This window comes from Arvicanthis niloticus, chromosome 27 (genome assembly GCF_011762505.2).
Source record: "Arvicanthis niloticus isolate mArvNil1 chromosome 27, mArvNil1.pat.X, whole genome shotgun sequence".
In the NCBI taxonomy this organism is placed as follows: Eukaryota; Metazoa; Chordata; class Mammalia; order Rodentia; family Muridae; genus Arvicanthis; species Arvicanthis niloticus.
Genome location: NC_133435.1, coordinates 28,105,268 through 28,132,545, shown reverse-complemented (window position 1 = coordinate 28,132,545; position 27,278 = coordinate 28,105,268). Strand labels below are relative to the sequence as shown.

Genomic DNA, 27,278 nt, shown 5'->3' with positions numbered 1-27,278 from the left:
ATTATAGTATTAACCCTTTCAGGATACCAATATCTACCCATAGTGAAAACAAACAAAAATTACCCTGAAAGCCACCCCCTCCCTGGAGTTACTGACACCACTTAAAGGTAAGACTTGGGAGTTTACTGTAGCCTGGTTACAGACTAGATTCCTACTCAGAACGCATGAAAGGTTTCAGAATTATAACTTTTCCTGTTGTGTTTCATTCTCCCCGCTGCCTCCTTCTGTTTCAAAAGTTTGGTCCATTGAATTTAAGTTATTATCACAGTACTTATGTGTTGCGGTGACTATGAACTCCACAATTCTTACCGGACTTCTCTTACTTGACAAACACTCTTGTGAGAGGGGATACGCCTGCAGAAACTGAAGGGAGTTCTGATGCTGCTCCCACTTCTGACTGTGGGCCTGTTTCCTCACCAGTGCGGTGATTTTAGCCCAACTTCTCGGGCCTTTGTAAGAGTGCTACCAGAGTGTCTGACCATAGTAGGTCTCCAGGACGCAGCTGTCCATCCTTCTTCCTACCTGCACAGTACTGGTAAATATAAACACCTATTTAATGTTGCCCTCTTCCTGTACTTATAGGATGTGCTCCTGAGGGAAGACAGTGGCTTTGGTCTTGTGAAGGATCCATGTTGTTTGGCTGGCCCTGGGTCTAGGTATGTACTTACATGTGGTAATAGAGAAACAGCAAGTGTTGGCGAGGGGCGAGAAGTCAGAACCCGGTGCACTGTGGGACTGTAAATCGGTGGCCATATAGAAAACAGAGTTAAAGACTGAGCTTTCATGAGACCCTCCTGAGTAATATATCCCAAAGAACTGAAAGTGGAGTCTGAGAAAGGCTTGCATGCGGAAGCTCATAGCAGTGCCGTTCACTGTTGACAGAAATCGGCACGGACTTCAAGTCTCCATCAGGGAATGACTGTACAAACAGATCCTGTGGACATGGTGGAGTACTGTCCAGACTGTACAAACAGATCCTGTGGACATGGTGGAGTACTGTCCAGCTTTAGAAAGAGAAGAACTCCTACCAAATGTGAACCTTATTAGCTAAATGAAATAAGATGAAAAGGGTCACACTGTCTGCATCCACCTACATGAGGCATTTGGCCAAAATCTCAAACAGAAGGTAGAATGGTAACTGCCCAGGGTGGTGAGGGGAGAAACGGAGTTTTTCAGTGGATATGTAGGCTTCACTTTTGCAATATGTAAAACGTTCTAGAGGTTCAATTTACAGCAAGGAGAATTTTCCCCTCAGGTGCTGGTGGACAGAGCAAGAGCCTTTCTGCACACTAGGCAAGCCCGCTGTGACAAAGCTATACCCACCCCACAAACATGTGTAACACTGTGGAGCCATGGGCAGCGGTGCCTGCCTGCCACACTCCCCTCTTCTGGGAGGCGAGCGAAGAGTTAGAAGCACTCTGGATCAGGGAGCTGTGCCCTGGCTTTATTCTCCCCCTGACCCTGTCACCACCACTACCGGATGTGAGAAGGTTGATCCCAGATTTCACTGATTGACAGGGCTGACAGGGGTGTAGTGCAGCTCCTCCTTCAGAGAACACAGTGGGCGGCTCAGAGTTGCTTGTAACTCCAGCTCCTGGGGTTGCTTGCTCCACCTCAGCCCCTGGCCTTCTCAGGCACCCACACTCATGTGCACATACTCCCACATACACACACACACACACACACACACACACGCACGCACACATGTGCAATCTAAAACATGTTATGTTAAAAAGTTAAAATGAAGTAAATTCTTAAAAACTGACGTTCTTGAATACCAGGTTTCCTGGGAGACTGGGATCAGTACTCCATGATGAAAGGACTTGAGTAAGATTGTTTTTGAAAAACAGAAAAAACAGTCACTGTGAAGCTCAACCAAATGAAGCATTTAGCTTAAATCCTGCTTTCAAAGGGATTTAATGTTAGTATGGTGAACTGAGATCAAACATAAACTAAAAGCATCTAAATCTATAAGACTGGCTCCTTACTGGGTGTTATCTTACTTTGTATTGAGTGATAACCCCTTTACCAGCCTCTAGACATAGGTGATTACAGGCACCGAGTTAGTCGTGAACCGTCAGATCCTAGCTGGCCCATTGAGGATGCTAAGCTAAGTATTGTTGTTTGTTAGGTCAGTTGGTTTTGTTTGTTTGTTTTGGGGAAGATTCTTACCCTGTAGTCTAGCGATTTGCTATAGAGACCTAGCTTGCCTGCCTCAGCCTTCACAGCCCTGGGATTGCAGGTGTGCATACCACATCCAGCTAAGATGCTAAGTTTAAAATAGTTCCTATCCTCCAATCTGAAGAGTGGTTGGCAACATTCTTTTTCATCAGACATAAACTAACAGGGTACTTTCTGCCTGGTGCTAGGGCTCCCAAAATGCATGACATAGAAATAAAAAGCGTTCCAAGGATTTGCCTCTGAATCCACCACAAAGTACAGAATAGCCCATAGATGTCCCTAGTGGAAAAAGTGACTCAGTGAAGGAGTCTGTGATGGGGAGGGGGGGTGTGCTACATCTGAGATTGAGAAGCCTGGGGGAGGGCTACATCTGAGATTGAGAAGCTCTGAGAGAGGCCCTTTACCCAACCATCTGTATCCAACAAAAATAAGAGCATGAGTCTCCCGCATGTGTCTCCCCTGGTAGGCTGTGTCATCCTTGTGTGGCACAGGTTTTGTGCCAGGTTTTGTGGGATGTAGGAAAGAGTCACAGCGCCATCCCAGGCTCTCCCTTCCATGGCCAGCTGCAAAGCTGCAGACTAATTCACAGATGGCAGGATTTGCTAGAGATTGTCTTTTTAATCCTCATGTTAACCGTTGCATCGTAGGCACAAGGTAGCAGTGCTGTAGCCGCTTTCTCTTCCCTACCCCGCTCCCTCCATGCCCTCCTTCCTTGTTGGGTTTCCTTGGTGAGTGTAGACACTTGCTTGAGGCTGTGTATAATCATCTGATTATCATCAGTCTCCTGAGGATAACTGAGTTAGCAGTTAGCAGAGGAGACTGAGTTAGCTCCTTAGGTGACACGTCCTCCCTTTTTAAAAGTTCATTTGTTCATTTTTGTCTTAGGAAATGGAAACACTAAGAGATTAGAAAACAGAAAATGCTATTACTGAAGGAACCTTTGGACTCAGCAGCCGCACATGCTCCAGGCAGACTCCTCCCCTGGGGTGATTCAGAGAGACTTAGAGGCATCAGTCCATCTCCCCAGAGCCCAGAGCTGTTCCCCTAAGTAGTCTAAAAAGGAGCTGAAGAAAAAAGGAGTTGTTTTTCTTCATGTCCTGCAGCCTGTCCTCAGAAGCCATTTTATATGTGTGCCATGGCAGGAGATGGGGGGGGGGGGCTGTGAGAGAGGGTTAGTGAAAGGACTCTGACCCTGCCTGTGGGGACTCCGCCTGCCTGGGACTTAGTTTAACTTGGTTCAGGAAGAGTACTTAGCTCTGGGTTGAAGGTCCTCGGCTATGTCTCACTGCTTGTCCTTTCTGCAGAGCTCTGACCCTCATGTCTGTGCCCCATTCCAGGTCTCTCAGCTGCTCAGACAGAGGCCCAAAAGAGCTGCCATTACCCCTGTACCATCCCATGCCTTGCTGGAATGGCTCATCCTGCAAAGCCGCTGTGGGTTCCTCAGCTCCTATGGAATCTTCTGGAGCCTCAGATCATCTGAAGCAACTTAGAGCCCCTGGCCCTAGGCCGCTTTCGGCAGGAATACACAGCCACTTCCCAGATGCCAGAGCTGCTTCGGTGGCCCCACTCAGCTCCCCTCTGCCATCAGGGGTCCCCTCCAGTTACTGCTCACAGCCTGCCATGGATCAGCAGACTGGGCAACAGCCTCTCCCATCTCCTGCTTCTGCAGTGACCCAGCCTCCCAGCCCAGGAAGCCATGAGCTCAACAGTCCAGCGTATGGGCTAGAGGAGGGAATGTGGAAGAGGGTGTCCCTGCCTCAGCGACCCTCTCCACCTTGGGTGAAGTGGGCCCACGCAGTCAAAGAGGACAGCCTTGCCAAGGATGCCTCAGTGCCTGAGTTTGCAAGCCAGAAGCACTGTAAACAGCAGCCGAGTCTTCCGAGTTCCTGCAGCACTTCTGACCCAGACACTCCAGGAAGGATCTCTCTCCGGATATCAGAGTCAGCCCTTCAAGCATCCCCACCGCCCCGGGGGGACTATGATGATGAAGTCTTCATGAAGGACGTACACCCCAAGGTTGCTTCAAGCCCCACATTTGAAGCTCTTCCCCCACCACCACCGCCACCTCCTCCACCGAGCCAGGAACCTCTAGCAAACGGCTCAGATGACTTTCCTCCACCTCCTCCCCAAGCCATGTGTGAGGTGCTGCTGGATGGTGAAGCATCCAAGGAACCTGGCAGTGGGTGAGTGAGCAGCTGCAGCCGGGGCAAGCCTTTGGTGTGGGGAAGTGGCCATCCTTCACCACTCTCAGGTGTTTGCAGGCAGGCTCCCAGGGCATCTCTCTGATGCTCACAGGAGAGCCTGAGGACAGAGATTCCTCATGAGGACAAGGTCCACTCATGAGGCTGCTCATGCGTTTGCCTTGCAGGGCTAGCATTTAATATGTGCAGAGAAGTGATAATTTAAAGAGCCAAGACCCAGTTCCTCTTGTCTGACTGAGTTTTGGATCAGTTAAAGAAATAAGAAATGGAATATGATGCGGGTAGTGGGAGCTGGAGAGATGGCTCAGAGGTTAAGAGCACTGGCTGCTCTTCCAGAGGTCCTGAGTTCAATTCCCAGCAACCACATGGTGGCTTACAACCATCTGTAATGGGATCTGATGCTCTCTTCTGGCCTGTAGATAATATATGCAGACAGAGTACTCCTACATTTAAAATAAACAAATAAATACAGAAATGCTTCACACACACACACAGAGCCTGGAGGCAGCCTCTCAAAGAGGCTGAGTTTCGATAGTCACCTCCTGTCTGCAGACACTCCACGCCACAGAGGTACAGGATAGAGCTAACACCCGGTGATGTTAAGCCAGGCTGATACGGAACAAGCATTTCCCAACACAGTTTCTGAGACTAGCGCTTGCTCATAACAGAATTCTCTCTTGGGATCCAGTATCTTTGCTCAGTTGGTAGAAGGGGAGAACCTGTCCTCTGACTTCCACACACATACTATGGCACAATGCTGCCTGCCCTAAATAAATATATATAAAAATAAAATAAATGTTAAAAACATTCTGTGGATCTCTGTGAGTTCCAGGACAGCCAGGACTATGTAGAGAGAGATACCTGTCTCAGAAACAAAACAGCCTCTGTGGGTTATCATCTCCTGGATGCCACAGAGGTCACTTACTACCACTACCTCTGCCTGTCTGTACCCCCCAGAAAGCTCTGGAGCCCAATAGCAACATTTGTCAAAACTGAATTCCACGTGAATGTATCTAGGGACCAGCCCTGGGCTCAGGAGAAGACTCCTTAGAACCCTGTGGTTGTGGGAGAGTGAATACCATAGATATCATGCCAGCCACTCTGCTCTGGGAAGCTGTAGTCTTGAGGAAGTGCCTCCCTCACATCTCCTGTGCCATCATCCTCAGCATCTTTACTCTCCCCTTAACCACTCTCTCTTTTCTTCCCTTCACAGTTTCTGCAGGCTTCCCAGGGTGACAGTCACAAGGGAAGGGCACGTGCCTGGGGCAGTCCATTCCGAACATAGTCAGATAATGACTGCCACACCACCCCAAACTTCAGCCAAAGGTTCAGAAGCCGAGTCTAACACACCTTCCAGCGTGGGTGCCCAGCCTCAGCCCAGTGGTCCTCTTGGCAAGCAGCCCGGTCCTAGCCAGACACAAAACCTCACTTACGAACCTGTTGACAGAACTCAGGATCTAGGAAAGAAAATACATGCTGAGCCTCAGAAGACCTCAGAAGATATCCGAACAGAGGCTCTTGCCAAGGAAATTGTCCACCAAGACAAGTCTCTGGCGGACATTTTGGATCCGGACTCCAGAATGAAGACAACGATGGACCTGATGGAGGGTTTGTTCCCCAGAGATGCCAATGTGCTGAAGGACAGTGTTGCAAAGAGGAAAGCCTTAGACATGACCGCCAGGCATGGCGGATGTGAAGCCAAGATGTAAGTCCCCTGTAGTCCACCCCAAAGAGCCTTGCGACTCAACTCCTTCTGTGGGGTGATGATAGTTTTGGATGTGATGTATCCCTAGCACAGGACACTGACAAAGAATGACATTCCATCTCAGCTTTAGGGCAGTGAGTCTGAGGCGTGGGAGGCGGGACAAATGCTCAACAGTAAAATGAGAGCAGTAGGAACCGCTGTCATTAATAAATAGCCAGTGTTCGTTTTCTGGTCGTCACACATCCTTATGTAAACGTTATTGCACCCCATCTTCACAGTGCACCCATGAGAGGGCCGACAGCCACCTCAGAAACATGGAAGCGTATTAACGCCTTTATTCACCACAGCAGGCCCTGGCACATGAGGGTGGAAGCTCACAGCAGCTATCCAGTGTCCCTAACTGAGTAAACACAGGATTGTCTGTCCTGTCATAGGTTACTTTCAGGGACCTCCCCTAGGCTTAGTGCTGAGAAGGGAGCAAAGACAGGATGTGGGTGTCTACAAGAACAAAGTGGACCAGTCTTTATGAAAGGGGGAGGGGCCTGCAGAAATAGATGCGTTTACTATATAATATAGGACATTCACTTGGAGGCACTGAGGTGAACATTTGCTCAAATCCTGAGCACATCTCAGTGGGAAACACTCTCCTGGATCTGCTGGGGCCATTTAGCCATCCCACCCCACTTTGGAGGCTCTCGAGGCTTCAGCTTGGCTTGGAAACCCTGTCCCAGGGCTGAGCCACAGTGGGAGAACTGTGAGCAGTTGTGTTTTCTAGTGCGTGGGTTTCTTGAGATATTCTGAGATTTCTTACTTACTTGGTTAAAGGACTATCGGGAGAAAGATGTAGTGTGGGTTTTATTTCCTTTTTAGTTTTTAGTGATAATATTGACAGACTGAGACTCAACAGTACGTTGCTTCCAGACGAAATACAAACAGAACAGTTCACCCAAATATGGGTTTGCAGTTTAGAAACTTCCCGCTGACTTTAGCTGAATCAGTAGCAGGAACACATTTTTATTTGGGTGGAAGAGAGAAAAGAGCTGCGTGCATAGTTTTCTGCCATTTGTGGGCTATGTTCTCAGCACATCTGGCTCACAGTCTCCTTGCCTGTCTCTTCAGTTTCAGATTTGGGGAGTCGAGACTATCTTAGGTGTGGTGACTTCTCCAGAGTCACACTATAGCAAGCATCACTGCATATACAGGGCGGTTCACTGGGGACAGCAGGGCCCAGAGTAGTTTCACAGAGTATTCTTAGAAAAAACATTATCTTTGAGAATTTATATTCCCTCATGAATTTGGTGGCAAAATGGTCCTGCTCCTTCCTGAGGGTTTCAGAAAGACAACACGCGCCACCTTGTGGTGAAAGTAAATGTCCTGTTGTGGCAAATGGCACTGTGAGGCTTCGTCAGACTCCTGAGCAGCCCAGTCAGGACAGGAACGCTGGATAGAAGCTGATAAAGCTGAAGGCTTTTCCAGCTTTCTAGTCAACTGGGTTACAGGAGGATGCACTGCTTAAAGGAGGTCAGTGAAGATGCTGTATTCCTGGCTCTTTAGTAAAATCACAGGGTCAGAGTTAAATAATGTATCATCAAAGAGTTAACTCTGTCTCCAAGGGAACTTGCTTCCATGACTCATTCATCGGCTGTGTCTGAGCCCTGACCCGCACTGAGCATGCCTGAGGATCCAGGGTCCACCCCAGCTCCTCACAAAAATGAAACAGCAGCTCCACTGTGGTAAATCAAATAGCATGAGATACCATGGTTTTCAGTTCCTGGTTTTCTTGGACAAGCCCTGGGCCCCCAGGCCCCCTGTGTAATCAGCAGGTAGATTTTCCTTTCTAAACTTTTTCTTTTCTCCCTCCGCCTTTTTTTTTCCTTCTTTTCTTTTTTAAATTTCTCTTGAGATGGAGTAGCCTTGGTTGGTTTCAAATACTTGATCCCATCTCCAGCACTGCCCTTAGGAGCTTTGCATCCCGGGTTTGCCTGTCTTAGGAGCCCAGTCAGTATCAGTAAATTGCTCGCCGGTCATTATTTCTGGGGGGACATTAAGTAGAACTTTTTGCACGTTTCTGAGACAGCCGATGGCAAAGAGCTGCTCTGAGCTTGTGCTGTGTTTCAGGAGCGAGCACAAGGAGGCAGCGGGTGTGCTGGTCAACTGCCCTGCTTACTACAGTGTCTCTGCTGCCAAGGCGGAACTGCTGAACAAAATCAAAGACATGCCACAGGAGCTGCGGGAGGAGGAGGAGCAGGAGGACGTCAATGAGAAAAAGGTAGGGCCGGACGCTTGCTCTGCTTCCCCACAGGTATCCAAGGCCCTTTTCATGACTGCAACTATCAGCCCCTAAGGACTGGGGTGGGAGCACATGGACCTGTCCCATCCGAAAGCTCTGGGCATTCTCAGAGGTCTGTGAGCAGATGGAGCAGGAAAACTGCCCTCACTCTTGTTCTGCAAATGATGAATGAAAGCTTAGAAAGGTTTTGTTATTAGAGGTGTCACAACTGGGACTGGACCCCAGGGGCTCTGACGCTGTTCGCGGCAGCTGGTGGGAGCTTATGTTAAGAGCAAAACTAGAGATTACACACCTTCCAGCGCTTGCAGTGCTCAGAGAAGAGTGTTAAAGCACAGGGCTGAAGTGGAACCCGTAGCATCTGGTGGTCCTACAGAACTTCTAAATGTCAAACATGTCAACGTGACCTCACCGTTGCCACAGCCTCCTACATACTGTGGAGATCTGGGCCAGGCTGTGCCTGCAGGGCAGAGTGTCCTTCCACTTTGCCTATAGCCCTCCGTAGATCCCAGCCGTGCCCTCTGCAAAAGGACGTGTGTGGCTTGCTTCAGGGAAGCATGGGATGTGTGCTCTGGTGGCATTGATGCCAGGAGGACTTGCATACAGGATTCTATTTATTATACATACTTGTCCCAGGCTCTCTTCCTAATGTATTAGGTGAAAACACAAGACATAGGCACACACACACACCCCAGAAACAAGGAAAGCTTTGAGAGGCATCCTGTTAGAAGACTGAAGACTGTGAGCTCAGGGCTGCATGCTGCAACAGCCACTACAGAAACGTGTATATATATATATATTCTTATCTTTAACGAAATACTTCCCTGTGTCCTGCTGTCTCTATATAGACAGCTCTGCATTACAGTAGCAGTGAAGCAAAGTACACATTACATTTTCTCATCTTTATTTTTTAAAAGATTTATTTTATTTGTATAGGTGATTTGCCTGTATGTATGTATGTATGTATGTATGTATGTATACACACACACACACCCCACATACATACCTGTGCCCAGTGGAGGTCAGACTAGAGTATCAGATCCTCTGGAACTGGAGCTGCAGGTGGTTAAGCTATCATATGGGTGCTAGAAATGGAACCTGGATCCCATGCAAGAGCAGTAAGTGCTCTTAACCACCGAGCCTCCTCTCCACTTCCTCCTCTTATGTTGTAGCTGCTTAATTTACAGAATTAAGTCCTCTCTGAGGAAATGGAGTAGCTCTAGTGAGTTCTGCTTTGTGTGTGGCCTGTAGGGCCTTGTGTGGGCCCTGTTTTGTTTTGTATTGTTTTGTTTTGTTTTTTTAACATAAACTTCCACCAATTCCCATATTGGCATGGTTTGTAGGGAAATGAATGACAGTAGCATTTCAAACTACTCGACTCTGTTGCTCTTGGGCACAGCTGTGGCTGATGGTGGGTCCTGTTAGGCAGCCATGGCTTCTCGGCTACCACCTCCTGTTTCTGCTGAGCTCCACTTCTGGAGTTCCAGGTTCCTCTCTCATCCTGAGAAAGATTTCCTTTAGCATTTCCCTCAGAATAGATCTGCAGTGATGTGGTTTCAACTGCATGTCTCCAGAATATTCTCGTTCCTGAAAGACGAGTTCACTGGATGCAAAGTCCATAGATGGGGCATTTTCAACCGTTCTTTTTTTAGTTACACATCAGTTATGTATAATAATTCTCTTAGGGGCTGAACAATTCAGTGTTAGAGTTTCTCATACCTTGAATCCCGGAAGATCTGCTAGTTAGTTTGTATCAGTCTGGCCTCAGGTTCACTTTCTAGCTCAGTCCTCCCAGTGGTTTTGTTGGTGTTTCAGGTTATCATCATTTTCAGTTCTAAAATTTTCATTTTTTAGTTTCTTTTTGCTTGAATCTTCAAGTGTGTTCTCTTATTATAGAGAATGCTTATTGAAGAAAACATTTTAAAGACTGTGGTAATCCTAGTGTCAGACTGGTCTCCAGTCTAGCACCAGTTCAGTACCTTTTCTGTCCACTACACCTGAGTGACTGTATATTGTATTCTGTGCTGCCAGCTGCTGGGCCCTGGTGCAGCCCTCTGTAGAATGCTGACTGAGGCAGGCCTTGTTCCTGTAGGCCCAGACTGTAACTCCTGTCTCACCTTTGATGGTGGTTTCGGCACCCATTCTGTTTTGGAAGCCTTTGTGATGTTATGTGACTCTGTCCTCACTGAGTCCCTCTGGCTGTAGTTTGGGACTTGAGTAACATTTTTGATACACTGAAGTTCTCAGAGCCTTTGCAGTACTCTGTCTTTCCTACATGTGCCTATTAAAAGTGAGGACCCCCCCCCCCCCCCCCCCCCGCCAAGAGTTCATGCCAAGTTTCAAGCATCTTCTGGCCCAGCTCCCTCCTCTCCAGAGGTTTCCCACAGTCTTTGGCTCCCAGAGATTCCTGTCCTCAGTCCTGAAGCTGGACAGGCCCTCGGTCATTGCAGTCTGTGCAGCTGTGCAGTTCCTTAGTGAAGCGAAGGGAAGCAGAGTGGGGATCCCCTCACACTCTAGACCCAGGGTACCCTACTCCAGCTCCCAGGAAGATTTCTGGGGTATCTGTGCCACCACTGTGGGGTGGGCCTACCTGAGTGGAGCCACAGTGGAGACAGAGCTGGGAGAGGAGAAAGTGCAGGTTCCTGCACCAGCTCACCCAAGCCTCCTCCTCCGGCTCTGCAGACAAGGTTTTCTCAGTTTGCCCTGAGGTTGTTAAGGTATGAAAAGCTGCACTCTTCTTGGTCTCAGAATGCCCCAGAACCCTGGGATTTAATCATAACATGCAAAAGAGGGGAGCTGTGGTGGGTATGACATCGTGGCCAACACCAGAGGTCACCTGCTGGGGCTTGGCAGAAGGCAGGCAGATCGGCTTTTCAGAAGAGTCCCTCTGGCAGCTATGTCTGGAGTTGGGTGGGATGGGAGGAAAGTGCAGTCACTGCAAGGTGGTGCAGCCATGATGCCAAGAGTTTTTGTGTTGTGTTGTTTAAGAACAGGCAGGAGCTGGCAGTGGATTAGTAGTGGAGGGTGGGAGAGGAAGGGTGGTCGGGATGAGTCCCAGCTCCAGGTGTGTTGTCTGCAAAGATGATTGACCTTGCAAGTTCATTTCATCCCTTATCTTACCTGACCTTAACTGGCACCAAGAGACCATCTCAAATACATACAGTGACATTCTAGTCAAGCCCCCTGGAGGAGAAGGGGGGCAGGATTCTCAGCAGAGGCCGTGCTGGAGATGCTTGACGTCACATCAGGCCCAGCCACCTCTGCTTGGATTAGATCACACGATGTGGGATAGAGGTCTGGCCTTGTCACCATCTGCAACTGCCACAACTTTCTAAAGCTCAGCCAAAGGCAGCAGTTAACACTCAAGGTCCTGGATCCTGCATTTACAACAAAAGAAACAAACCCATCAGGTAGAAATGGTTTGGCCAGGTTTAGCCAGAAACTCCACCTAAACTCCACACTGCCCCAGCCAGAAGTGCTAAATTTTTCTTGAGATGAAAACAGAAGCTAAGAGTGTTTGTAGTGGTGTTTGGGGGGATGCTGCAGCACAAGCCTCATAGCGGGGGGGGGGGGGGGGGGGGGGGGCAGGCAGTGCTGCTGCATGGGGAGCTGGGTATTTCCTCCCAGGCACCTACTTCAACAAGTGCTGGACTTTCTTCGAACTATGGCCTGACCTTGTGATAGCACAGAAAACAAGGTGTGTCCATATGTTTGTCCTCCAGTGTGCATACATTTGAGCCTCATAGCACTCCTGTGAGGAATTCTAAAGTACTGGTTGAAGTCAGCACCCTGGAGCCAGACAAGCTTGGCTCTGCCACTTACTGTGTGGGCTGGGGCAAGTTCCATACCCTCACTGTGTCAGTTTATCAGTGAAGCTGGGACAATAACACCTATGTTGTTGGGTTGTCAAAGCAGTGATTGAGTTATGAGGCGCTGCTTCTGCCTGGCACAGAGTATGAGATCAGTAAGACATGCTAGCTTTAGGCAGGTGGGCTGTCTTCTTGCTGATGGCACAAGTGAGTGACCACCTGGCAGTGATCAAGTCAAGCTGGTCTCTGACTCAGGAGTCTGTGTTCCTCTGCTGGTGAGGGAGAAGACCCAGCAGGATGTTTCGTGTGCAGATGGATCGATAGAAGAGTGTGTTGAACTATGTTTAGAAAAAGAACCCATATAAATATCGTCTCACACAGCCTGAGTGAGACTTGTCAGGTGAGAAGCTAAGTGGGTAAATGTCAGTGGCTTACAGTTAAGTAACTCCCGTGAGAGACTAGGATGTTATTTCACGGGCCAGGGATGGTGGCCGTTAGAGTGCTTGGTGCTCTTGCAGAGGACCCAGGGTCAGTTCCTATAACTCCAGCTTTAGGGGATCTGACTCTCTTCTGGTTTCACAGGCATCTGTACACATGTGGTGCACATACATACAAGCAGGTACATGGTTAAAAGATACATTTTCTTTTAAAATTCTTCCGATCTCCTGTCCTACGTGAATTCTGTTAAGGTTGGATTTTGTTGTTTTTAAAAGAGATCTTTCTGACAAAGAAATGTTGGAAGCACAGCTACCCTTCCCCTTGATGCCTTCAGTTACTCAGACCCTCTTCACTGTATTCTCAAGTGCAGATCTTTGTAGTTAAAGAGTTGGTGAACAAAAGCCTATATTCTGTCCACATACGTAACAGTGAGGCAGGGCTGACTGAGGCGTCTGCTCAGTAGTCCGTGCACTACCTTACTGTAAAGTGCACATAGGTAACAGTGAGGCAGGGCTGACTGAGGCGTCTGCTCAGTAGTCCGTGCACTACCTTACTGTAAAGTGCACATAGGTAACAGTGAGGCAGGGCTGACTGAGGCGTCTGCTCAGTAGTCCGTGCACTACCTTACTGTAAAGTGCACATAGGTAACAGTGAGGCAGGGCTGACTGAGGCTTCTGCTCAGTAGTCCGTGCACTACCTTACTGTAAAGTGCAGAATGTGCACAGGCTTCCAGGCTATGCACCTGTGGCTCTACCTACTGTCCATGCCTTCAAAAACCAGAGCTGGGTCTGGACAGAAAGACCCAGCATACTAGACTGGACCCTGACCCCAGAGTGCCATGTGAGTCCCATACACCAGGCAGCTTGCCTCCCATCCCTCCTGCCAGCCCTGCAGACTGCTTAGCAGGGCCTGAGAGCCAGCAAGCTGACTCCAGCAGACTAGCAGAAGAATCGGGGTCCAGAGTGTTAGTAAGGCTTATACAAGCACCCCCACCTGCTGGGCCACCTTGACCACCCTGGGCTTTTCTGAACAAAGGTCTGGATGTATAGCCACAACTCTCCTGGAAGTCACTATGTTCCAAGCCTTGAACTTGCAGCCATTCTTTCCTTCCTCCAAGTGCCAGGACTGCAGGAGTTCACCAGTAAGCCTGGCTGAGTACAGTACTGTCTGCTAATGTTTAGAGAGCCCAGCCTGGCAGCTATACCTGCAAGGTTAAAACAGACCAGGGTCGATGTCTCCTAGCTGTCAGCCATCGTCATGCATTGGAGCATTGGGTGGCCTGGCAGTGGCTGTTGTTTCCCACCTCAGAGTTGTCTTCAGCTTGTCTCTTCATAGGCACAAACTCACCCAAGCTCTGCACTGTTGGGTAACTTGGTAGTGAAGTCTGCTGCCCTCTCCCATAGTGATGCTCTCCCATAGTGATGGGTGCCAACGGAGGATGCTTTGGGGGTGGGGTAACAGAGAACATAATTAACATAATATTAAGTAATATTCCCTCCCGCTGTGTTACCCTGGGTTGAGTCTTCAGTTCAGGAAATGCTTAGACATTGCACAGCTTTTCCCCTAGAAGGACAGCTTATGTCATTTTAGCTGCCTATAGCTATGAGGATCAGGAAAGTTGAACAGACAACAGGATGTCACTGTTGAAGCCAGAGCATAGATATTTCAAGGGCTTGTAAACCTGCTGATACCAAAGAACCGTGAAGTTCTGGCTTCCGGGGTGTGTGTGGCGGGTAGGTTATGCAGAACATTTTCCTCTCGAGTGCATGCCTGACCATGATGGGGTCAGAGCAAAACAGTGGTAGAAGCTTTTCATACTCATTTCCTTCCCCCATCTCCAGTCTGTTTTCCAAGGCTGGACATAGTGTTGCATGCCTATAATCTCAGCATTCAACAGGCAGAGGCAGGAGAATTGCCACAAGTTCACAGCTGGAGTTGCCTACATAGTCTCTTCCAAGCAAACCTGGGCTGTAAAGCAAGACCCCCCAGAGGTTGTAATAAACAACAACAGAATACACAAGCTGTGTGTGTGTAGCCTCCTCTTGTGAGGTCAGAAATGTCTGATTACATAGTCATGGCAAGCAGGTCTTTTAGTTAAAAGGCAAAGCTGAGTGGCTTTCTGATCCACTGTCTGACGTCAGTGTTTGTAATGATGATGTGAGGAGAGCCCTTCTGAGGATGTGAGCCCTTCCTCAAGTCTCTCCCTCACCCACTGTGTGTGGAGGACTAGATGAGCCAGAGTGTGTAGCTCATGGTAACTGCACGAGGCAAGCGAGTTAAGGATGTTCACCCTGCCCCCTCCCTTCTTGCTCATGGTATTGTGTCCAGTAAGAATGAAAGGACTTCGAGACATTAACAAACCAGTTGGAAAGGCAGAACTGTATGCATACAGTGGGGGAATATGACCAGTCCATGTGTAATCAGGTGTGGGCTGGAGAACACTGAATAGGTTCAAAGAACGACAGTTGTAGACAGTTGGAAAGGCAAAAAAAAAAAAAAAAAAAAAAAAAAGTTCTGATTTGAGTCATCGGTCTTCAAGGAGCTGAGGAGCTTTTAGCTGAGCCTTGAAGGCAAGGTGGGGCCAGGAGCATCCATCACCTCACAGCGACAGCTCTGCTCATCTTTTCTGTGTGTCTCTCTGTCTTCTAGGCTGAGCTCATTGGAAGCCTCACCCACAAGCTCGAGACCCTCCAGGAAGCAAAGGGGACTCTGCTCATGGACATCAAGCTGAACAATGCCCTGGGAGAAGAGGTGGAGGCTCTGATCAGTGAGCTCTGCAAACCAAACGAGTTTGACAAGTACAAGATGTTCATAGGGGACTTGGACAAGGTGGTCAACCTGCTGCTCTCCCTGTCTGGACGCCTCGCCCGCGTGGAGAACGTCCTCAGTGGTCTTGGTGAAGACGCCAGTAAAGAAGAAAGGGTATGTGGCCTAGCAGGTTACCATCTGAGCCCTCTGTCCATAGAGAGGCCATCAGAGGCAGTTCCTTCTCCCAGATAACAATGGCTGTGGAGCTGAGAGAGCATCTTCCAGGCAAGATTCAGTGTGGACACTGAGGGCAGATGCACAGGGCCCAGGTGGGCAAGATTCAGTGTGGACACTGAGGGCAGATGCACAGGGCCCAGGTGGGCAAGATTCAGTGTGGACACTTAGGGCAGATGCACAGGACCCAGGTGGGCAAGATTCAGTGTGGACACTGAGGGCAGATGCACAGGGTCCAGGTGGGCAAGATTCAGTGTGGACACTGAGGGCAGATGCACAGGACCCAGGTGGGCAAGATTCAGTATGAACACTTAGAGCAGATGCGCAGGACCCAGGTGGGCAAGATTCAGTGTGGACACTGAGGGCAGATGCGCAGGGCCCAGGTGGGCAAGACTCAGTGTGGACACTGAGGGCAGATGCGCAGGAATCAGGTGGTTCTCTCCTTCCTTGATTCCTCATAGAGGTAAAAACACATTAGACATTTAAGAGAGAGAAGGACCACAGAACCACTGGAGTATGAGGGTAGAAATGAGCCTCCTGGAATCTGTGTGACGGACCCAGATATGGTACACTGTCATGACTCTACTGTCCTCCCCTGGAGGGACAGTGCTGTTGTGACAGACACTGGGCTTCGTGCTTCACACCCTGAATCCTGACCATACTGCATTAGTGCTTGGCTTCTCTAGGAAACTGAAACTATCAGTAGAAAGGGGACAGCTGACCCAATCAATACCAAATCCGGTCTTCATGTGCCATGGCTGGGACCTGGGATAGGGGAGGAATGCCCGTGGGCTTCAGAGCCACAGTGTTCATCTGAGGGACAGGGAGAAGTGTGTTAAGCTTTGATGCCGACAGTGCTAGGAGCTCAGGCTGTGGCCTCAGGCCTCTCCTTAGTGTTTAATTCAAGCCTCAGACTGAATTAGGGGAAGAACTTCGAGAGTGGGGATAGTGATACAATTCGCCTGTTAACTTTTACTATACTATAAAAATCTATTACTATAGAAATCTCATGAGCTACCTGGCATGGTGGTGGCAGCGGCGGCGGTGGAGGTACACACCTTTATTCCCTTCCAGAGGCCAAGGCAGGCAGATTGCTGAGTTCAAGTCCAGCCTGGTCTACATGGCATTCCAGGCCAGCCAGGGATACATAGTGAGACCCCATCTCAAAAGATCTGACAAGCCAGAGTTGGGGGCGTGAGGCAGTCACATGAACCTTTAGCCATCCTGAATAAGGTTATTTGTACTGAGGGGCGTTTAAGTCACAGTGCTTTATGATTGAATTCCATTTTACATTTTCTCAGTTGTTTGGTCTGAAAGGTCTGAAAACTATTCAATTTAAATTTTTTAAAAAGTACTTACTGTGGTGTTTACACTGTGTCGGCATGTTTGATGCAGGAACACATGAAGTATTTCTAAAAAGTCAATGAGCCCTGCCTGCAGAGTTTTTTTTTTTTTTTTTTTTTTTTTTTTTTTTAGCTTATTTATTTTTATTTTATATGTATGAGAATATATATAAAATATAATATATATGTGCCCCGTGTGCATTACCTGAAGAGGCCAGAAGAGGGCATGGGTTGTCCTGAGTTAGAGGCCATTGTTACTGCCATGTGGGTGTGGGAATTGAACTCAGGTGCTCTGGGAGAACAGTCAGTCTGTGCTCTGAACCAAAGTGCCATCTCTCCAGCCCCCTGCAGAGTTTTTGATTCAGTAGATGGAGAGACACTGAGGGGACACAAAGTACTCAGAGAACTTGAGGATTGACTCAGTAAGTGTAGGCCTAAAAAGGTCAGGTTGTTATCACAGCATTGACCACCACAGAGGGTTCAACCTAAGGATAGTAAATAGTAATAATAATAATGATTTACATACATACATGCATGCATACATACATACATACATGCATGCATACATACATACATACATGCATGCATGCATACATACATACATACATACATGCATACATACATACATACATGCATACATACACACATACATACATACATGCATGCATGCATGCATACATACATACATGCATACATACATACACACATACATACATGCATGCATGCATACATACATACACACATACATACATACATGCATGCATGCATGCATACATACATACATACATACATACATCCTTAGCACCGTTGACTAGAGTGGTGGTGAGAGGCAGGACTGTGTTATGGCTGACTTACCTGTTCATTGTACCTTGGCAGAGTTCTCTGAATGAGAAAAGGAAGGTTCTGGCTGGGCAGCATGAGGATGCCCGGGAGCTCAAGGAGAACCTGGACCGGAGGGAGCGCGTGGTGCTGGACATCCTGGCCAATTACCTGTCTGATGAGCAGCTCCAGGACTACCAACACTTTGTGAAAATGAAGTCCACACTCCTCATTGAACAGCGGAAGCTGGATGACAAGATAAAGCTGGGCCAGGAGCAGGTCAGGTGTCTGCTGGAGTCACTTCCCTCGAACTTCAGGCCCAAGGCCGGGGCCATCTCCCTGCCCCCTGCCCTCACCAGCCATATGACTCCTGGGGGCGGCTCTGTATTGGGTGGCATTTTCCCAACGTTGACCTCTCCTCTCTGACCTCTCCTGAAAGACCCGAGCAAAAGATGCCACGCTCAACACTGTTTAATATGAAAGATATTTTACTACAAACTGCGGTTTGAGTTGTGGGTTATTGGGGGCTTCCTGAGTAAAGGGAAGACACAATCCAGGAGTCTTTCTTGCCTTTTACGGTTGGTCTTCTGCGAGCTCGCACGTTGCTAGAGCCTTCCCACTCTGTGGAAGGGAAGTCAGTGACACTGACTTGATGGAGGGTGTCTGGTGCCGGTTCCCCAGGCTGAGGTGGCAGAGATGAGCATGTGGCACCCTCAGGAATGTATCCACGGCAGCCTTCCTTGCTGGTGGGCAGTGTACAAGTACCAGCCTGTAACACAAAGCCTTAAAAAGACACACACGTTAAGAAAACTGTAAAACCCCCAAACATTTTTGTTATTTATATTTTTAAAAATGAAAAAGATGATTATGTTTGTATGCTAACCACTTACTTGATTCTGTTTTGTGGTGGATGTAGACAATTACGTTTGAGCTTTGTATTTCGTGAAAACCTTAATGAAGAATTCCAAAGATAGTCAAATTGAATATAGAGATTTTTGTGGGCTTTTCTTCTGCTCGTTTGCTTTTTTTAAAATGTATTTTGTGTGTATATATTTGATGTTAGGTAGCTGGGGGTGCCGCAGTATGCGTCTAGAGTTAGACAACTGTGTGGGTTTTGAGGCTTGAACCTGGCTCATCAGGCTTGTGTGTCACATACCTTCCACCCACTGAGCCCTCTCTCCAGCCCTTGTCTGATGTTAATAAAGACCCGTGGCCATTCTGCACTTGTGTCATGTTGTGCGAGGTCCCACTTTCCATGGTTCTCAGGTCTTGCCACATTTCTGCAGGAGGACGGCTCAGTGGTGACTTCTCGGGCTGTCCACCTTCTTCACCAGTTTATTGACAAAGACAACAGTTCTCAAACCTCTAAGAAATAAGTCTAAGCCAGTTCAAAACCAAATCCATGCTGCCATCCCATACAGGAAATATACTTAACTAAGCTACATTATCAGGATGTTTTAATATATTTTAGAAGCTGGTTTTGAAGACCCCCAAACTCGGGAGACCCTTACTCAAGTCTCTGGAAATCACGGCCACCCAAAAATCACAAGACACCATACCTGGATGCGATCAGCAGAGGTTTATTGGGGAGAGTTGGCTAGCCAACGGTCAAACTGCTCCTCCACGCAAGAACAGAATTTGACAAAAGGCCAGCAAGCTGAGGGGCTTTTTTATAGCACGGGGTGGGGAATGGGAGAAATTTTCACACAGTTACACATGATTGGTTGCTTTACAAATTTTGAACATCAGCAGGCTGTAACACTGAGAAGACCTCAAGGGAGGGAAGGGTAACCAAGAACAGTGGAAAGTTAGCTAGTTCTTGGAACCACCCAGATGACTTGTATCTTTCTCTGTGGTCAGGGATGTGTCTTCCTGCTTTGGGCCTTCTCCACCTATAGGTGGGTTTTTTTTCCCCTGAGGCTTGAGGAATGTTGCTCTTCCTCGAATGTATCCGGGGCAGTGAAGGCCTGAAATCTTACATTCAGTTCCGCTTTCTGGAACCTGCATTCTTTTGCTCAGGTCTAGGGGTAAAGAAAAAGCCTGTATATATTTTATAAAATGGTCTTTATAATTTTTCACTCTACCGTTTTCCTAAATGTCAGACTGCAGATCATGAGGACTGATTTCTGTGGCCAAATTTCAATGAGAGCGTGTGAGGGTTCTGTGTCCCAAGGTGTAAGTCTACTCAAACAAATCGGGATGATAGTGGGGCTGCAGCTCTCCCAGGAGCCAGGCGTGTACAGCTACTGGAGAAGGTAAGAGCCTCATACTTGGGGCAGGTGGCACACCACAAACTGTTTCTGCTTGTTGTTGACTTAGAGGCCACCCAGAAGTTTCTTGACAGCCATCAGCCAAAGCTATTACTTTGTTCTGTGGAGCTCATATACTGTGCAAGTGCTCTGATCCAGACAGGCCAGCATCTTCCCCAGGGTTCTCCATTCACAAGGGCCATCTGACCCAGGAGGCCAGAGAGAGCACCTGTTTAGCAGCCACACTGAACTGCAAGGTTTTAAAGTCAATACAGTATACCAACTGACATTTCGTTAGATGCGGACCAATCAGAAGCCTGAAACCCATGCCCGTGGGTAATTGTCTTTCCCAGCAAATGCCTACACAAATACTCTTAGTAAAATGCCTTGGAGGAAATCTGGGGCTCCCGGATACAACACTGTTTAAAATTGCTCATCAAGGATAGTGAGGTGGCTCAGCAGGTAAAGGTGTTTGCTGCCAAGTTTGACAACTTTGAGTTCTGTCCCCGGAACCTGCACAGAAGAAATCGAGAACCCGCCCCCTGCAAATAGACCTTTGACCTCTACACGTATGCGCTGTCACTGTGCACCCACACACATGCAGTAGGTGAAGGTGACAGAAAGTGTGTGCATTGCAAGCAGGAGTTCAATCATCAGAACCCAGATAAAAACGGCAGGGCATGGGAGGGCACACTTGTAAGCCAGCACCGGGGAGGTGGGCACAATCACGTCATAGGCCTGCTGGCCAGCCAGCAAAGCTTATTTGGTAAATTCCAAACCATTGAGAGACCCTGCCCCAAAACAGGGTAAACAGGGCCTGAGAGAGGACACCTCAGGTTGCCCCCTAGCCTTCGGGTGTTCAAGTACAAACACTTCAGGATGACTGGAGTCAATCCACACAGTCAAGATGACTTTTCTGATTTAGACACATAACAGCAGGGTGACGGGATTATTATGCCACCACTGAAGACCCTTCTAAAGCATGACATCTGTTCTGTTGCTTTTATCAATATCCTTATCCGGTTACAATGAAATAAGCGAGGTACCCACTGAACTGTGAAATCTGATTCGCTTGCAGATGGATGTGGTCTTCATTGTGCTGAACTTGACCCCTGAACTTTGAAGAAACCACTACACTTTCAAAGTATTTTAAATGCCTCCAGTTAGAAAGCCTGCGTTTTCCTCCCGTTCCAGCTCTCTTTTCTCACTTTTTTTTTTTTTTTTTTTTTAAATTTACTGTAGAAACCTCCTAACAGGATCGGCCACTGAGACAGAGAACACAGCCACGCCTTCCTTCACCTGAGGCTTCAGAACACAACAGGGCACAGTGTGCTCGAGCCTGCGACTTCAAAACCCGGCTTCTCAGTACAGTGGGTGTGGTAGTGTCGCGGTGACCTAAGAATACACCAGAAACCCAGGGAGTTCCAGGAAAGAGTGCATCCTGTGACCATGCCAGGTCACCTGGGAAGTCCCAGCCTGCCCCTACAGGCTGACTCAGCGCCTGTCCCTCTGCAGTTCCTTGTGGGAGCTGCCTCACCCTGAAGAATGAGGGAGGAGCCACAGATGTCTTGAGATACCCAACAGTTTCCTTTGCCCCTGGGGTACACTTTAGGTTTCACTTTGTACAGCTGGTTTCCAAACAGAAAAATTGGCCAGCGTGGGTCAAACCCGCAGCTACTATTGAGGTGAGAAGGCAAGGCAGGTCCCGCCCATTTTCCTGTTTCTCTCTTAATATCTGATCGAAACTCACTTAGTCTAAAAAGGACATATATGCGTTAAATGCTATAATTGAACCTTACAGATCTGTTTTTTTAAGTTCATTATTTAAGAACTTAAAACATAAGCTATATCTTTTATCCTCCCACCGCCCCGAGCCTCCCTGGACCCTCTCAACACGACCCCTCTCATCCACTTAATCCAATTGCCACCCACCTGTGCGTGGGGGTGGGGCAACCTGCCACTGGCCACACCCTCAAAAATGACTCCTCCTACCCAGCCACCATCAACAGCTCCACCGCTAGGAGTGGGGCCTTGGGAGGCCGTCTCTTGTCCACGCAGAAGTATTCAAGGATCTTGCATTAAAGTTGTTTCCCTAGATACTTAAGAAAATACTCGGTTTTATTTTTGTGTTTCCAAATGCATTGCTCTCTAGTTTTAATTCGATACCACGTAGCTGTAGCCTGCTAATTCAAAATTAGTTTTTCATTCACCTTCCTACTAGGAAGAAAAAGGACTCTCTGAAGTCACTTCTTATCAAACAGGTCTAAAAACGATCAGGGCCACATGAAGACATTGCTGCACAGAAATCAACGGCAAAGGATGTACAGCCTTAATTCCTGGGTGAAGCATCAGACCACTATTCATACTGTAAGTGGATACATGAACCATTTACCTACCCTGTGTTTGGTTTCGAACCTGGGACTGAGGTGCATATTTTACATATAAAACAGACCTGGCCTCCAGGTTCTCCCAGCATCCCTCAGTCCCAGCTGGCACACCCTGCTCCCAACACTGAACTTCCCAGCCCAAGGGCTGGACTGCCCTTCCCCAGAGGCTCCTCCAGACGCTTTGGTTTTCTCTATCCCCACCCTACCCCTCACACTCTTTCTTTTTCTCTCCTCATTCTCTCATCTCTCCCCTCTCATGCTGACTCCTCTGGCCTCCTTCCTTGGGGCCAGAGAACTAACCCACTCAAGAGCAACTTCCCAATAAATATAATAAATAAAATTATAAAATAAAATATAATAAATAAATTATATTTAATATAATCTAATCTGTTATATAATCTAATCTGGCTTGAATTGCCTCATTTCCTGGTAGATAAATAACTTTCATTCTGATTTTTTGATAAAACCTTACTTTTCTTATAAGAGCTCACTTGATGCCAAGTCCCGGTTTCTCAAAAGTATGGTCAAGATACCACCTGCCTCAGCATCCCCTGGGATGCTCCTTAAAACTGCCTATCACTAAGACACCAGGGTAGGCTGGGGCTTAATACTGTCTCTAGCTTTTTTTGGTGTGCCTTAACTTGTAAGAGCCACTGCTGTGGTCATGTGTACAGTTTCTATTGTTAGGATCACAAGGCTATTGTGAACAGAAGTTGAAAGTCGTGGCATATTTACTCAGTTTGGCTACGTTTTTGTCCTCCCTGCTTTAGTGTAACCCCACTGATGACAGGCCTCCTGCACTCCAGTCGCCCATTTCTCAGCCCATTTTACATTTAAACAAACTAAGACTAGATGGTACATCACTGGGTTTTTTTTTCCCCAAGAATCTCATTGTCACACACTCAGTAACTTGAAGTGCTGTCCAGCTGAACGGATGACCACTGACCTCTTCAGTAGGGACCCTGGGATCCTCATTTCCTCTCCAGTCTGACGACACACATGAGTTACACTCTTGACTGTCTAGCCATTGAAGCAAAGGGTGTGTGCATTTCCTTTGAGGAATGAGAGCCCAACCCAGTTTCAACCCCTCCCCCCCCCCCATCAAAACTAGGCAGAAAAAAAAAAAAAAACAGTGAAAAACTGATTCACCGGTGCTGCGGTTATATATAAACTCTCTATAAGTGGGAAGAAAGCTGTGCATCAAACCACCAGTGTTGCTGTATAAAGCAAGTCTGAAAGATAAAGTGTCACCTAAGGGCATGTTAAGTAAGGAGAGCAAATGACCACCATATACTAGGAAATTACTTAAGCACCCTAAATACCCAAGGAAGGACAAAGCCAAAACTGCCCTCCTTCCTCCAGGCCCCAAGGATGCTCAGACCTTGGAGAATTGAATTCACCTCATATAGCAGGGAGGTGACTTGCAGGAGCTAGACCAGGTTGTCCACCCCAGGCAGGCAGGAAACAAACCTTCACACTGCAGACAAATGTAGCCTACCAGCACAGTTAACAGGGTCCACAGAAAAGCACGCCATTCAAGTGGGCGTCCCCTGGGTTTCAGGCAAGCAGAATCTTTCAGAGCTCAGGCACGCATTCACGAAGCCCAGATAACAGGCTGAAGCTACAGGGTGGCTGGGGAAAACCCACATTATGGGTGGGATACAGTTGGAGCTGGAGACTCCATCAAATGTCCTCACGGCAACAATACTGACCACAGGGCACAGGAGTGCAGATAGACTCCAACTTACAAAGCGGTTCACAGTTGGTAAGTTTCTGGCTTTATAATGGTACAAAAATATATTTGCACGACTATACTACCCCTTACCTTGGACATAGCCTTCAATAAACTACATGAACTGAACACTCGGAAATAAGGACTGTGTAAGATCAGCTTTGCCCAAGTACAGGCTAATGTCCTGAGCATGGTGAAGACAGGTTAGGCTTAGATTTTCGATGTTAAGTGCATCAAATGCATTTAACTTAGCCATATTTTTCATTGGTATGGGTTTTCTGGGCACCACTCCAGTTTAATAAAGAGTAATTGCAGTCCTTCTGGCTCGCTGCTCTAGCGCCCTCTATTGAAAACGCTGAAAATTTTGTGTTAACCTAAAGGACATTTATTTGAACTGAGAGGCAATACATTGATAACTGGTGCAAATCTAGCTTTCTGGTATTAGCATTACCTTGACAGTATCTTCTGCAGTCATACAATTCTGTACCTGTCAACCCCTATGAACAATTTCCTACACAATAAAAAATCATAACAAGGCATTAGCAAGTAGACACCATATTTTTGAAGGAACAAGGCTCTCTCTCTCTCTCTCTCTCTCTCTCTCTCTCTCACTAATTTTCCATTTATTTTTTTCGGACGAACTTTAAGACTGAGGTCTAGTTTGATATGTGAAATTGTGTATCTGTCAATCTTTGTCTCTCACCTGACTATAGTGTGTGTGTATGCTTTCTGAATCTCTCTGTGAATTTTTCATTATTTCAGTTTCTATACTAGTCACTCTTGCTCCTTCATTCCCAAAATGATTGTAATTTTTTGTTTGTAACTTGTCTAGAGGGTTTCCATGGATGATACTGTTGACTCCTTTTGAGTTCCATGCCATTGGCCATGTTTTTAATGTTATTAAAACTCTTAGGGAACTGCCCACACCAAGGCATTCCTGCCTTATGTAGTTAAAACCCTTAAAGAGGTATTTATTTTCACATTAAGAATAGCAAATTGGAGCTGGCAAGATGACTCAGCGGTTAAGAGCACTGACTGCTCTTCCAGAGGTCATGAGTTCAAATCCCAGCAACCACATGGTGGCTCACAACCATCTGTAATAAGATCTGATACCCTCTTATGAGTGTCTGAAGACAGCTACAGTATACTTTGGGCCGGAGCGAGCAGGGGTCAGAGTGAGAAAGAGGGAGAAGGGAAGGGGGAAAAATATGGAAAAAATATGATCAAGAGTCTGACACTGCAATCTCCACCAAGTTAGAAATGGAATGTTTCAAGTACAACACCAGTTTAGAACTTAAATAGGAATTTGGTAAAACATTCAACAAACTCAAAGAAAACAGTGAAAATAGACAGAGTTGATAGCAGAGAGAACAGACAGAAGCTACACACAGTTCGATCCAAAGTCCAACCTTGTAAACAAACATATTTGCATGCCTTGCCCACATATATGGAAGTGCACTTCTTTCAGGAGGCCAGAAGAGGGTGCCAGATCCTCTAGAACTAGAGATGCCTGAACTACCATGTGGGTGTGGGAATTGAACCTAGGTCCTCTGTAAGAGCTGAGAGTGCTTTTAACTACCGAGTCATCTCTCTAGCCTTAAAGAATTTTTTAAGTCAGGGCCTTGTGTACCCCAGGCTGGTTGTCAAACACTGCCCTCAGTGTCCTTAGACTTAGGATTCTCCCTCTCAACTTTCTGGGTGCTGGGATTACAGGTGTGGGTCACCAGTCCGTCTGTATGTATGAACAGGACTTCACACGAGAGCTTCATGTCTGCTAGGTAAACACTCTGCCAGCTGAGCTACAGCCCTGATCCCATTACACTACATTTTAATGACAGTTTTTCTGAAGAAATTAAGAGGCAAGTTTTAACTCTAGTTTTTCTATGATATGTTCAAATATGTATATATAACTAGTAGATTGAAAGAGCAAATGCTATTGTAAGGATAATACTGGAGAGATTCCAGGTGGTGGTGGTGCACACCTTTGATCCCAGCACTTAGGAAGCAGAGGCAAGTGGATCCCTGTGAGTCCGAGGCCAATCTGGTTTACAGAGCAAGCGCCAGGACAGCCAGGGCTGCACAGAGAAACCCTGTCTCAGGAAAAAGAACAAAAGAAAAGACTGGAGAGACTATGGTAATATTAGAAAATATAGCCTTCTAGATTAAAACCATTACCATAAACATATTTCACAATGATAAAAGTATTGAGTCTCCAGAAAATCATATGTACATACCAACTAAAGTGCTAAAAATACACAATTTTTTTAAAAGAACAACAAAACTCTATTATTTTTTAAAAGATGTGTTTATTTTATGTATATGAGTACACTGTAGCTATCTTCAGACACACCAGAAGAGGGCATTGGATCCCATTGCAGATGGTTGTGAGCCACCATGTGGTTGGCGGAAATTGAACTCAGGACCTCTGGAAGAGCAGTTAGTGCTCTTAATTGGTAAGTCATCTCTTCAGTCCCAAATTCTATGACCTTAATCTTTCTCCTTCACTGATTTACAGAAAAATTAGACAACAAACAAACAAACAAAACCCATAATAGCTAAGATCTCAGTATGGACACACAGGTCTTGAGTAAGACCACCCACCTCAGCCTAACCCATATGTGCCACTGTGCTGAGCCACTGGATGAGGCAACTCTCCTGGTGGCATGTGACTATAACCCCAGCAGGTAAGAGTCTGAGGCTGGAGGACTGCCAGTTCAAGGCCAGCCAAGCAACTTAGTAAGGCCCCATCTCAAAAGAACTGAACAGAGTTGGCAAGACTGCTCCCTGAGTAAAATTGAACTGCCAGGCCTGACCACCTGGGTTCCATCCCCAGATTACAGAAGGTAGGGAGAGAGGACGGACCAAGAACCAACCTCTGTAAGGTGTCCTCTGACCTCTACATACATGCCACTGCACACACATGCTATTGCACACACATGCCATTGCACACACATTCCCATTGCACACACATTCCCATTGCACACACATTCCCATTGCACACACATTCCCATTGCACACACATGCCACTGCACACACATGCCACTGCACACACATGCCACTGCACACATGCCCATTGCACACACATGCCATTGCACACATATGCCCATTGCACACACATGCAATTGCACACATATGCCCATTGCAC

The 27,278-nt window shown here is 47.2% G+C and overlaps 1 protein-coding gene across 6 annotated transcripts in view; it reads left to right on the top strand.

Moving 5' to 3' along the window:
• Shroom3 (shroom family member 3) overlaps positions 1–18,984 on the top strand; it is a 284,471-nt gene extending 265,487 nt beyond the window's left edge. For all 6 annotated transcript variants that reach the window (XM_076926481.1, XM_076926480.1, XM_076926485.1 and 3 more), the window contains 6 exons: positions 583–656; positions 3,519–4,364; positions 5,596–6,087; positions 8,206–8,356; positions 15,271–15,543; positions 17,823–18,984. In XM_076926481.1, the coding sequence (XP_076782596.1) occupies positions 583–656; positions 3,519–4,364; positions 5,596–6,087; positions 8,206–8,356; positions 15,271–15,543; positions 17,823–18,191 (2,205 nt within the window). In that variant the 3' untranslated portion in view covers positions 18,192–18,984. The remainder of the gene's footprint in view (positions 1–582; positions 657–3,518; positions 4,365–5,595; positions 6,088–8,205; positions 8,357–15,270; positions 15,544–17,822) is intronic.
• Positions 18,985–27,278: the final 8,294 nt, after the last annotated feature.